The sequence below is a fragment of the Limulus polyphemus genome, unplaced genomic scaffold, assembly GCF_000517525.1.
Source record: "Limulus polyphemus unplaced genomic scaffold, Limulus_polyphemus-2.1.2 Scaffold266, whole genome shotgun sequence".
In the NCBI taxonomy this organism is placed as follows: domain Eukaryota; kingdom Metazoa; phylum Arthropoda; class Merostomata; order Xiphosura; family Limulidae; genus Limulus; species Limulus polyphemus.
In genome coordinates this window covers 224026-237758 of record NW_013665876.1, presented here as the reverse complement: position 1 = coordinate 237758, position 13733 = coordinate 224026, and the positions used below count along the sequence as shown (strand labels likewise).

Here is a 13733-nt window from a genome sequence, read left to right as displayed (position 1 = left end):
TTTTTTTTTTCGGATTTAAGACTTTACATAACAACTATAAAGTAATACACTTGTTATTAATTTGATATATGTCTCATAACTCGCTTAAAACCTTTACAGTCGTGTTAAGCCAGCTCAATTTCGGGAAGGAAAAAATCATATTTGAAATTTTGTACTTGAAACAATATATCAGTACGTGATACAAACAGAAAGCTGTTAGGATTACTAAATTCTCTGTCTTAATTATTGTATTTTTTAACATCACTTTAAATGTCTATTTAATGGATCGTAGCATGTTTTGTCTGATTTATTCTAGTTCTCAAAGATATTGCCCGGCATGGCCAGATGGTTAGGGAGTTTAAATCCCCGCCCCACCAAACATGCTCGCTCTTTCAGCCGTGGGGGCGTTATTATGTTACGGTCAATCCCACTATTCGTTGGTGAAAGAGTAGTCCAAGAGTTGGCGGTGGGTGGTGATAACTAGCTGCCTTCCCTCTAGTCTTACAGTACTAAATTAGGGACGGCTAGCGCAGATAGCCCTCGTGTAGCTTTGCGCAAAATATCAAAGATATTTTCCCTTTAAAACAAGTTAGAAAAGATAGCTTTTTTCTACAAGACAGTAAGTATACATTCCATGCATCCTATATCCAACAGAAAAACTTAATAACAAGGATTTGCTCAACAAATGACGATAAAGACGGCTGGTCATAAAATTCAAATTTACAATATCGACTGAAGTACTAAAAATTAAATTTATACTTGATTTTAGGCTAATAGTTTCTAATTGCAAACATGATTTTTCTTCAGTACAAGTTTCACGTTCTTTGTTTTTTTTAATATCACGAGCCACAGCCCTTTCTTTGATTTTGTTTTATATTATTTAAGAAATAAGGATTTATAAGTAATATTTAAAAGACGATGACATATAATTACACCTTAATTACATATTTATGAGTTTAAATATTTCACAACCTCAATTTATTAAACACTCCAAATCGCTTTATTCCTATATGAACAGAAAAGTAATTACTTTTACTGTTAGCATTTGTTTGAAAAATTGATTTAAGCTGCTAATAATAAGTTACTCTATTGCAAACACTCTAAACTATAACAATTTTGTCTAACATAATCTCAACTATACACTGGGTACTTTTTATACTTGGTAAATGAATCCACAGTTAGTTATAAGACTTATGTTTTTATCAATAAATATACACAGTGGGATATTCAGTTTCAAGATGGCTCTAGATTAATTGAAAAAGGTGTAAAATTCTTATACATAAAGCTAGACTTTCCTTTTTATTATTAGTACTAACTTATCAAAAGTGTAAAAAATGTTAATCACAATGAACAATGCCTTCAAACCCTTTCATAACGTTTAAAATTCCTGCATGATAACAAAATATTCAATTCAACTATTTTGGTAAGAAAATGTTATTAAAAGAAATAAATCATAGTAAATGTACTTACAATATTTTTATGATTTACTTTTTTTTATAGTCTTCAAACACTATAGTTAAATGCCACCTTTAGGATCTTCTCACTCCACTTTAAGGAAAAAATAAGTATGATCTACTTGCCCTACACCATACCAATAAAAAAAAACATTATTATGACGTTTCAAGTCATGGAAACATGTAGAGTGTATTAAACTGTTCACAGTCTCACAGTATGTTATCTTTATACAGTACAATTATTCAGAAAAACAATTTTTATTGTATTTTGAGACTAGTCTTATTTTTTAGATAATTATTGGATACTATTAATGTTGGCTTTATTCCTTTAATACATTTGTGTTCATAGAAACATGCCTAACCAGCACCCTGAGAGAAAATAACATTTTTCTGTACATAATTTGCTGATTTTCTGTACCCAAGTACACCTAGTTGCTGATTGTTAAATGGTAGTCTTTGGCAGTAGAAATCTAATATACACAAAATTTTTTATGAAAATAAAGTAAAATTTCTTACTTGTGTCATACTCTTGCACCTAATACGGACATGAAATAAATAAAACTAGTAACATGTAACTATATGTCCTGTCACCAAAGCCCTCAAAACACTAAGCGATAGATGGTGATATTTAGCAGAACATTATCAATAGAAAAAATATATCTATTAATGAACTAGTGCCTATTTACTGTTTTCATATTAAAAACATTCATGTCACTTTGCAAAATTTTGTATGTTGTAGTATCTTTCCCAAAAGCCATCTTTGACTTTATCCTGTTCCTTTTCCCCACTGTGTTAGGCCTTCAAACCTCTTGAAAGTATAATTGATGAATATCCAATCTTTATAGCCTGGCTGTTTATTCTTGGATGATGGTGCTGCAGGTGATGAAGCAAAACAAGTATTAATAATTACCCTGTCCAATTGAATATGTCTAAATCTTTTATAAGAGTAGTCGTTCCCATTTACTAGTTTGGTTTAATTGTTTAAAATCAAGAATAAGTTATATAAAGACAAACAGAAATATTTTTGCCATAAATACCAACTACTATATAAAATGATATTTATATATGTTAAAAAACATGAACATGTAGTAAGCAGATATAAAAATGGTTTTCAGTAATTGTTACCTTCAATTTCTAGTATATATTCTTACTCTTCCAAAACATACTGCCCTGCTGAAGAAGGATTACTTAGAGGAGAAAAAAAGTTATGAAATGGCCAATCCAATACAAAATGACTAACCCAATACTATTCTTACTGAAAATTTATGGTATCAATTGAAAAATAATTTGTTGCCAGAGAGATGCATGCAAGTAATCTATGGAAAAACCAACATTTCTTTTGTATTAATTTTCATATAACAGATACCCTATATGTCAATATTTAACAAATTGCAACACTATCAGAAATATAATTTGTATTTGTTTCGAGAACAAAACCTACCAATCTTCAAGTCTACATCTGGAAAATCATCAAAATTCGAAGTGTCATCTATACTTTTGACTTCTAATGGTATGGCAGCGGGTCTTTCTCTAAAATAGAAGTAGACTATATGTTAAATTCACATTCAATTTTCCAAAAGTCTATATTTTTATATTTTTTCCACTGAATTTATTTACTTGAAATATTGTTTTATTCAAACGTTTTTCATACCCTTTAATACCTGTAGCATTTACCAGAAATATTAAACATGTAGTCTCCAAATTTTTGACATATTCAATTCTTTATAAAACTTTGTCAAAATATGGCCTCTATTCAAAAGCCAAAAAAATAAACAATTCTATCAATTGTCTTTGGTGGAAGCAAACTGAAACAATACACATACACAGATTGGCATTAGATGCACACCTTTCATAATTTAAAAATAACACTATACTTAAACCCATCTATACACACACCGAATATGTTCCCAGTCAACATCGCTGAAAAACGGGTGTTGTAGTATCTCTTCAACATCTCCATTGAGACCAATTCTTGTTTCCACTTCACTACAGAACCTCTGAATTAAGTCCATTGCTTCACTGGAGATTGGTATTTCAGGAGGAAACACTAAGGTTTCTTTAAAGTTTATCACTTTCATGAAAGTTTCTTCACGTGTTTCAGAACAAAATGGAGGATATCCTTGGAAGAACAAAATACATATTATTTAATATTCTACATCAGTTGACTTGAAAGTCATCCTGATAATTGAAATTTCCAATTTATTACATGAACATGAAAGATTCAACTGACATTTTTAATCCTTTGATAACCACATGTTCCAATAGGAATTTATAAAATATTGTTACGTCTCCGTTTGTTAATTGATTTTTCCGTAACTTCGTTCCGACGAAATTTTAACGACACCAGTCTTTACTTAATAAAACTGGTTTATTCTTTCCGAATATAACTTTACCGATACACTCAACTTCAACAATCGCACTAAACAAACGCTATAACAACGAACGTCAATAATACTTCTGGCTGCAGTTCAATTACTCACTATCTATACACACATTACCTCCATCACGTTGTCCCCTCTTATATATACCCGACTATCCTATCTAGTAAATACTAGAGCATTCCTGAAAGAACAAGATAGTTCTAGAAACTAGAGGGCGCCACACCAGTCACGTGACCTCGATGACGCAACAATATTATTGTGCACTAACTCTTAAGCCCACTGATAAAATATAAGATTATTCAGGTATAAGTATTTAAAGTGTTTAAATCCTTAATTAAACATTTTATAAAATGCATTTTTGTAAAAGTTATATTACTGAGGTCAGAAAATACATAGTGATAAATACAGAAATATTTTGCAGTTTTACTGATTATAATATAGGTTGATAAATAAAGGTGATACGTTTTTTTCAAAAGCATTTATTCTTTTTTCTCACTATTATGTTTTTTATTTCATCTTTTTGCTATTTCAACAGCAGATGAATAAATGTTTAAACAATATTCACCTAACAGTTTGTAAGAAAATGGAGTTATACATTACAATAGAGCTGGATTTCAATGTTGTTTTGACAAATTTTAATATTCTCTTATGTTTAACTGCACAAATTTAAGTACATTAATACATTACAAAAAATGGTATTATTCCTTAGGTTTGTGTGAAATTTGAAGCAAAATATTTTTTTAGACAAGTAAATCAAATACATATTTTACAAATTCTGTAAATTCATGAATGACTTTGACATCTACCCACATAAGAGTTCAAAAATCTCACTTCAAACTGGCAAGTAAATTAGGCCAGATGCATTAATTATCTGTGAGAAATTTCATAACATAGTTGAAGCATCTAGGTACTGCATTTTTGATAAAGGATATTCTTATTCACAAATAGTTTACTCTTATAATTCCTAGTGAAACTTATTACATTGAAATTAATGGTAAATAAATATCTTTAAACATTATTCACTGTCTTGTTTTTTTGTTTGTTTTTGTTTTTGAATTTTGCGCAAAGCTACACGAGGGCTATCTGTGCTAGCCATCCCTAATTTAGCAGTGTAAGACTAGAGGGAAGGCAGTTAGTCATCACCACTCTTGGGCTACTCTTTTACCAACAAATAGTAGGATTGAACATAACATTATAATGCCCCCACGGCTGAAAGGGCGAACATATTTGGTGTAACGGGGATTCGAACCCACAACCCTCAGATTGCGAGTCAAGCACCCTAACCACCTGGCCCTATTCACTGTCAAAAAGAGCATTTGATACCATTATTGAAGTTCATCAGCATGTTCTGAAAAACCTCAAAGAAATACTTCCATTATATATGCTTTTTTCTTTAAATGAATATGGCATTTTCTGTAGCTAAGAAAAAATCAACAATGATATGCAAGAATAAAAATCACAGTTCTCTATAATACAACTCTGTTTAATGTCATACATTTCAATATACAAGATGAAAGATAATCATCTAGCTTTACTTTGGCAAAATGCAAATTTACCTAGATCACCATGAAAACGTTAAAGTCTGATTTTACTTTTCCCATTGCAAAATACATATGTAAAACTTTTATGATTTTCACAATAACAAATACTGTATGTACAATTAAAAAGGCAACTTTACATGAAAATGTGATGCAGTAACACACACTGTGCAAAAAATTGTCTTTTCTGATGGCAGTGATGAGTCTGCCAAAGCTACGCGGCTAAACAACTGGAATAAATCTTTTTTTAAATAAGATATCACTTCATACTTTGCCTGGTCCTACTCTAGAAACTTGTTCCACTCATGAATAATCTTGAATAGTCAGCATGGACTCAAACTTTGAAGTTGATATTGTACAATAAGTGAGAAAGAGATATTGGACATATCAAGTTGAATTTGCTACAAGTCACACATATAAAGACAGCCTATAATTTCAATGGTCCAATTTTCATTTCTATGACAATTGTTTATGAAGCATCATAAAATAAATTTGATTTATTACACTTTCAATAGAAATCATACAAAATTGTCTTTCATTCAGTATATATATATTTCTAGAGCCGGGATGGCCAACTTCTTTGTGCCCGTGAGCCAGTTTCTTTCCTACACTCTAGTACAGAGATATACATTCAGGATATTTGCTTCATTTAAAGTTTAATTTCTACTTTATACTGTAGATCCTCAGTTACTTATACTAAAAATTCAAAAAAGTATTCCAAACCATCACAGAACTGATTTGCTTGCTCGGAGTTTCATTTTCTGTTTTTGTTTTGCCAGTTGGTCAAAAATAAAATATTATATGAAATTAAAAAAAAAACAGGGCCAGATAAAATACCTCTGCAGGCTGGATCTGGTCCACAGACTGCCAGTTGGCTATCTGTGTTCTATAAAATGTTATGGAGAAGAACTGTTGAGGACAGTGTTTGAATGGTGTTTCAAATTCAATGTTAAGTTATTCTTCAGATCTGGAAAAACATGGGGATTTGAATTGTATACAAGGTCAGGAGCAGAGTGTTGTTTCTTACATTAGGACTAATCATAGAATTCATGAAATATCTATGGAATACTTTAACTAAACTTTTAAAATTGTATTGGAACACATTATGAAGATAATGAGAAGCAGGTATGACACTTAAAAATATTTTAATACTGACACAAAATTCAATTTTTAGCAGTATAGAACACCTATGTATACATAATTATTATATTATCTAATCAAAAAACCAATAGATTATACACACCAATTAACATCTCATACATGATGACACCAAGAGACCACCAATCACAAGCACTAGTATATCCAGTTTTAATAAAAACTTCAGGTGCAATATAGTCTGGTGTTCCAACAGTTGAATATGCCTATTTTATAAGAAAAATATAAGACTTTACATAGGAAAGCATATATATATGTATATATATATATATATATATATATATATAATGTATATATAAAATATAGAATTAAAGGTTCACAGTAGTGGATAGCCCAAAGTTGAAAAACTGCTAAGTATATGACATTGAGACATTAATGTTTACTCTTTTATATGAACATATTTAGGAATTTAATTTGATTTAACTCACACTTTTAATAGCCTCAAAAAGTAGTGTCAAATCAGTTTTTGGTAAATTAATGTATTTCAACAAACAGAGGCAGAACTATCTGTACTTGCTAACTCACCAGCTTGTCTAAAAACTACATCTGCTCCTTATTTTATAAAACTTATTTTGTACGTAGATTTAACATAATAGAAACTAAAGGAAAATTACATTTAAAAAATATCTTTCCTATAATAAGTTGTAAACAACAATTAATTGATACCAGTGATGGGCAGTAGTTAACTAGTACTTTATAGTTATTAATAGTAGCTTATGAACAGAATAAGCAACCTACTTAAATTAAAAACTGTTGCTGTTGTTTTTTTTTTAGTGCAGAACTACACAATGCATCAGCCATCTTCACTGATCCCCTAGAACTAGATAAAAGTTACCTTTATGTATTTGCTTGCTCAAAAAACACAAGATCTGGACAATCAGCAAATTGATCTTCTTGATCCCAATGTAGGTCAGATGACCACAGCATAAACACAAGAAGACCACTAGAGTAATTAATATTAACTCCCAATCAGAGCAAGCTACCTACTTAGATCAAAAACAAAACACAAGAGGTATATATATAAGCATGTTGGTTTTCTTGACACGAGAATGGGTAGTATCAACAATAGGAAAAAACCACAAGAGTAATTTATATTAACTCCCAATCAGAGTAAGCATCTCCTTAGTTCAAAAATAACTGTTTGTTTCATAATTTTCAAGCTACATGAAAGAATACTTGTACATAGCCATTACTAATTATATAGCCAAGGGAAGGATGTATAAATAGCACCCATCACTGACCCTTATCTGACTGAACAGCGGAATTTGACTGCTACCTTTATAGCCTGAACACCCACAGTCCTAAAGTGCAGAGCATGTTTTCATAGTAAACTGTCATCATACATGAATCTTGGATTTATAGTCCAAGCATACTAACCATTAGAAAATGCCTGACCCCTACACAAAAACTTTATCATAATGTTGAAGAAGAGTTGAAAAAGCAGTTAGAAAACTATGAAAAAAGTTATTAAATAGTTTACTTAAATCGCTCTTTGGTAAAAAAAAAAAAAAGTAATTGAAAATACAAAGAAAGTATTGTATTAGTAGTTAAGTTTTACTACAAAAAAAAGGCAATTTGTACCTATCCCAGATTGAATCTAATGCTAATGAATAATAAGGAGTTTCGTTCTAAAAGTCATACAAACCAAATATCATATATATATGAATGGACCTATGACAGTTTGACAAAATTATATTTTGAAATATTTTACACTTATCACTATATAGGAGCAAAATTGTTTCCAAAATTCTTGTGCTGTTACAAAAAAATATATCAAAGTAAGTATTTTGGGCTGATCAAAGTTAAGAATCAGATTTTCATTCTTTCTCTATTAGTAAAAGTAATTATAGTGATTATCACACACTTTATTTTAGGCCATATTAATAGCACTTCTACTGGCTAGCCACTTTATTAAACCCTTACCTAATATTGGGTTACACTTTCTTTTTAATTATAATTGCCTGGATTTCATATGGCACAGACTTTATAAGATACTGGAAGATGTTTTAGTTGATTGTAGCCTATTTTTCAAGGACCTTGGTCTGTAACTGATTTACAGATGTCAACACAGAGCTAAACCAGTAAATTTGCCATTCAAGTTCATTTCAAAAATGCTCAAATGGATGAAAATTATGTGAATATGCTAGCCAAGAAAGATGACTGTAGCATGTTCTACCTGTTAACAAAGACTTTATTCATTCATTCATTATATTGTGTTTACTTTTTTTCCTTTGATGTATATGTTAATCTTATTCTCTGCATGACATTTTCAGAGTCTGCTTTATGGCCTAAACTTGATACCTCTCTGGTGGAAATTAGTGTATCTGAATACCACACCCACACAATTATATCACTTCCAGCAGTTTGCAATAACAGAAAAAAACATAGTTAAATAGTTCATGTAATTTTCTCCATAATTTTACCATCACTAAAAAGCAACTCATAAGGTTACCTCACATGTGTCTGGGCATTCATTGTACAGTGTGCATTCTTAAACAGCCCTAAAACTGTGTTTTCCTGTTTACACAAGAAATAAATGGTCTTTGTACTGGATATGGACTGCAAGTCATATGATAATGATTCATATAGTACAGTTAGAAATAGTAAAATTCTGGGATATATTCTGATGCCTGTTGCACTTTACAAACCTGTCCAGTTGCTCTTTCAGTTGTTTAGGGACCACTAGCTAGTGTCCTTAGTTCTTTTAATGTTAAACATATTACCTTTCAAGTGTCGATGTTTATAGATTTCAAAAACAAACATTTTTGAAAACCTGGTCAATGAAACAGCTTTGATAAGAATACTCCTAATATATAGGTACCTACCACCATGCAGCTTTTCAACTAAGAAAGTTCCTTACTGTTACATATAGCAGACTAGCTATTAACTGAATCTCTACTTTTATGATACTTAAGCTGTCAATCACCTGACATACCATCTAATTAGTCTATCTTACAGATGCAAGTAATGGAGTGTTCTAGAATTGTACGTGCATATGTAAAAATCTTAATAAAATGACCAGTCAGTGTAGTTTGGACATTTTTTGCTTTTCTAAATAATGTTTCTTTAAAAAAAAATTCAGAATTTGGTATAGCTGTTATGATGATTTAATGTAGAGGTTTTTACATTATAAGTAATATACAAACCTTACAATTTAAAAATGCTTGTTGTATTGTATTAAAAGCTATGATTTATGGTCTTGATTTGAGTACTATTCATAAACCATAAAACTAATTAACCTATTAAGACTGATTATATCATTCAGTAGTAGCATAGGATTGTAAATACTACAGCATGCTTATTTAAAAATTAATAAATACAACTATACACATGAACATCTGTGAAACATAAGAGCAGTTTGTAAAGTTTATATTAAAATTGATATTCATATTTCAAGACAATCTCCCATATATATTATAAATACCTTAATTCTGTTAATAAAAAATGTCTATATGTTAATTTTGAATAGATCAAATGGTAAAAATATCCTACTCACTTGAACCCAACAACCTGTGTGAAGTGAAATAATACTGTTAAACTCACCAGCTGCCTTCTGTTCTTTTTCCAGCTTTCTGCTTTTCTTTTAGATTCCATAGGATTGGAAGCTGGATGTCAATATATGAGAAATGGACTTTCGTTTTTTTTCATTATTTTATTTTGGGGTTCCATTAAATTATCTTCAAAATATCGTTAATTTATATTTTCACTATATTCAGTTTTTTTTTTTAATTATAGTTTAAAATATTTTGTTTTTTGCACTAAAAGTATACACACAAAGGGAAGGTACTTACTAAAATCACTCGGTTTTACTTGGGATAAGTTCCTATAGAAATCTGTTCCATGAGATTTTTTCAGTCCTGTACATAATCCAAAATCTGATAATTTTATGTGACCCTAAAAATAAAAAACATAAAATGTACTGATACCTGTTGGCAGCTAATAAGTAGGATACTTAAAATTCAGGCAGCTAAGGAGTAGGATTCTTAAAATGCTAAAAATATATTAAATTTTATGTTCTCTGAAATGTATCTGTCAAAAATTGAAAAATAGATGACAAGAAGTTTCTGAATTATTATAAGCCAGATTTTACTTCTGCATGGTGAACAATAATTTGGTACATAACATTATATTAGCCCTTTCTTACACTATATATTATATGAATCAAAATCTGATAAAACTTTTTGAAAGTCATTACAATTAATATTTGTTCTGATATTTTGCAACAGCAGGTAACCAAGCATATTGTTACGACAGCGGAAGTCATGTGACGCTGGTAACATATCATGAGATTCTCGAAGGATTGTGACTTTTCCTGGCAACTCTAGTCTTTACTAGGCACCCTCTATTTCAGTATATAAGCCCGGCAAATAATTGCAGATAGACAGATATAGAGACAGATAATTGAGTCAAGTGAGCGGTAGTGACCATAAGTAAAGTGCGTGAATCGTTGTGAATTATAGCATGTGTTTAAGTTAAAGTGACTGTGGAAATTCTATGTATTACAAAGTTGTATTGAGAAAGAATAAACTCGTTTTATTTAAGAAAGGACTTGTATCGCTGAAGTTCCACGGGAAGAATTTATACCAGAAATTAACAAACGACCAGAGACATAACAATATTAAGACAGGAAGCAACTTACATCTAAAGTTCATAACTAGGAAAATAATTTATGTTTTAATACTGTAACTATACACAGTTCAGAATCCGGGATGAGCTAAGCTTTTGTCATGTATGTGTATATGCAATAAATTAGTGTCTTCCCTTTACATTAAGAAATTATCAGTAAACTCATCTTTAGATATATCCTTAAATTTATGTATCTACATTTTATTTTAAATCCTTTAATATTGGTTGAGTGGTATAATTAAAGTATTTCTTAAGATTAAATATGTGGTAAAATAATAAAGTATCAATGCAGTATCTGCAAAGTGACTTTTGACAACTCTATTTGAAAAGTAAAATTACAGGAAACATCATACACCAGCTGAATGTTATTTTCCATTATTCAAAATTTTAAAACTCGTACAGTAACACACAAATTTGACATAGGTTTCTAAGCTTATTATATATTTCTTCCAAACATTGTTTTTTGCTGATTTGGTGAACTTACTCTGGCATCAAATAGTATGTTGTCAGGCTTTATATCTCTATGAATAAAGCCCAATGTGTGGATGGAATTAATAGCTAATGCTGTTTCTGCTATATAGAACTGGGTTTCTTCTTCTGACAGAGTGTCTTTCTTCATCAAAAGAGTCATTAAATCTCCTATATGCAGAAAAAAAGTACCTAAACAAACTTTTCAGATTTCACCATAAAATGTAGAAGACTATCTTACTTATACTAAATATACTAGTCACAAAAAATCACATAGAAATAGTAGTATATAATACTCAAGCACCAAATATATTTTCCAGTTATACAACTCAGTTAGAAGATTTACCTTCAAATTATAGCTGGCAAATGTATTATATGACTTTCTTGCATTTGCAATGCTTAATTATAAGTTATCCTAAAATGTTGCTGGAGCAAAAAAGCAACAGCCTTGTCAAGCCACATGAATCACAACAAAAACAACTAAGGCCTACTGTAAAAACTGCTTCAGGAAGATGAAACAGAAGCTAAAATCACTAACACTGGAAAAAAAGAATGAAAAGACTATCATAAGATTCAATAATGTAACATAAAAGACTTTATGACAGTGTAGACTTCAAAGAAGCACATGCTATTAAAGATGAAATGATGAACAAGGTAAGCAGTTGCAAGCTATTCTCATAATGAGTACATGCAAATATATATATATATATATACATATATATATATATATCAAAAGGCTACTACTGTGAGATATATTCTCATGAACAAGAATTTGTATGTAATATTACAAAATGGTAAGTGGTAGTGATGTAAGACAGACTTAACTTGATGAACAAGATGCTGCATATTTGTAGTGCAGGACATGTTAGTTAATAAGACAACTCAAGTTAGATCACCTAAATATATTACTTCCAATTAACCAACCACCATTCAGTCACAACGCTGTTTACAGGTGAGGCAAATACCTGCTCATGCCTTGAATCTAAACCTTTAAACCAAATGTATTTTTTATCATTAACTATGTTTTAGCTGTAATAACATATAAGGGCATAATAAAACATTAGTTAATTGGTACTAGAGCTTCAAACACAACTTAATATTTCTGCATAAGAAAATATGATAATGACTCTTTACTAAACAATAGTGTTACGACAGTGGAAGTCACGTGACGCTGGGAGCATGCACGCTGAAGTTTCTCGAATGATCATGAATTTACCTGGCAGCTCGAGTGTGATCTAGATGCCCCCTTTTTCAGTATATAAGCCTGGCAAAGAAAGCCAGCTGGATATAGATAATTGAGTCAAGTGAACAGTAGCTACATGAGCCATAAATTGTGTGTTTTGCAGTTGAGGTTGTGAATTGCTGTGGTTTATAGTGTTTATTATAAAAGTAGTTAAGTTTAACATACTGATTGTGAAATTATTGTGTGCTAAAAGTTTGTATCAAGGAAGAATAAACTGGATTAATCAGGAAAATACTTGTATTGCTGAAGTTTCTTGGAAATAATTTCTATGGGAAATTAACAAACAAGCAGATACATAGCAAACTGGTGTTATAATTGGGATAGAGAAGAAAAAATGGAAACGAGAAGTTGCAAATCAAACTACGACTTAGCAGATTTGATGGCAGCAATACAAGAACAGCAAAAGAAACAAGAAGAACGAGAAAAGAAATAAGAAGAGAGACAACAGCAGTGACAAGAAAACCTGCAACAGTGGAAGCTCGACCTGCAAAATAAACAAGAGAGATTACAGCCATTGTTGGAGGAAAAAGAAAAGAAACAAGAATAACGAGAAAAGAAACAAGAAGAACAAGAAAATAAACAAGAAGAATGAGAAAATAAACAAGAAGAGAGACTACAGCAGTGGTTCAAGGAGAAAGAAAAGAAACAAGAAGAGAGGCTACAGCAGTGATTGGAGGAGAAAGAAAATAAACAAGAAGAGAGACTACAGCAGTGATTGGAGGAGAAAGAAAATAAACAAGAAGAGAGACTACAACAGTGGTTGGAGGAGAAAGAAAATAAACAAGAAGAGAGACTTCAGCAGTGGCAAGAAAACCAGCACCAGTGGCAACTGGAACAACCAGAGAAACAGCAAGAAAGTCTACCAACAGTTGAGAGAAAGCTAGCATAC

General features: G+C 30.8%; 1 protein-coding gene across 2 annotated transcripts in view; it reads right to left on the bottom strand.

The window, feature by feature from the left end:
* Positions 1-424: 424 nt before the first annotated feature.
* LOC106456864 (serine/threonine-protein kinase tricorner-like) overlaps positions 425-13733 on the bottom strand; it is a 65869-nt gene continuing 52560 nt past the window's right edge. For both annotated transcript variants that reach the window (XM_013916235.2, XM_013916236.2), the window contains exons 7-13: positions 11618-11772; positions 10299-10401; positions 10051-10112; positions 6596-6713; positions 3330-3552; positions 2875-2963; positions 425-2306 (exon numbers count right to left, since the gene is read on the bottom strand). In XM_013916235.2, the coding sequence (XP_013771689.1) occupies positions 2200-2306; positions 2875-2963; positions 3330-3552; positions 6596-6713; positions 10051-10112; positions 10299-10401; positions 11618-11772 (857 nt within the window). In that variant the 3' untranslated portion in view covers positions 425-2199. The remainder of the gene's footprint in view (positions 2307-2874; positions 2964-3329; positions 3553-6595; positions 6714-10050; positions 10113-10298; positions 10402-11617; positions 11773-13733) is intronic.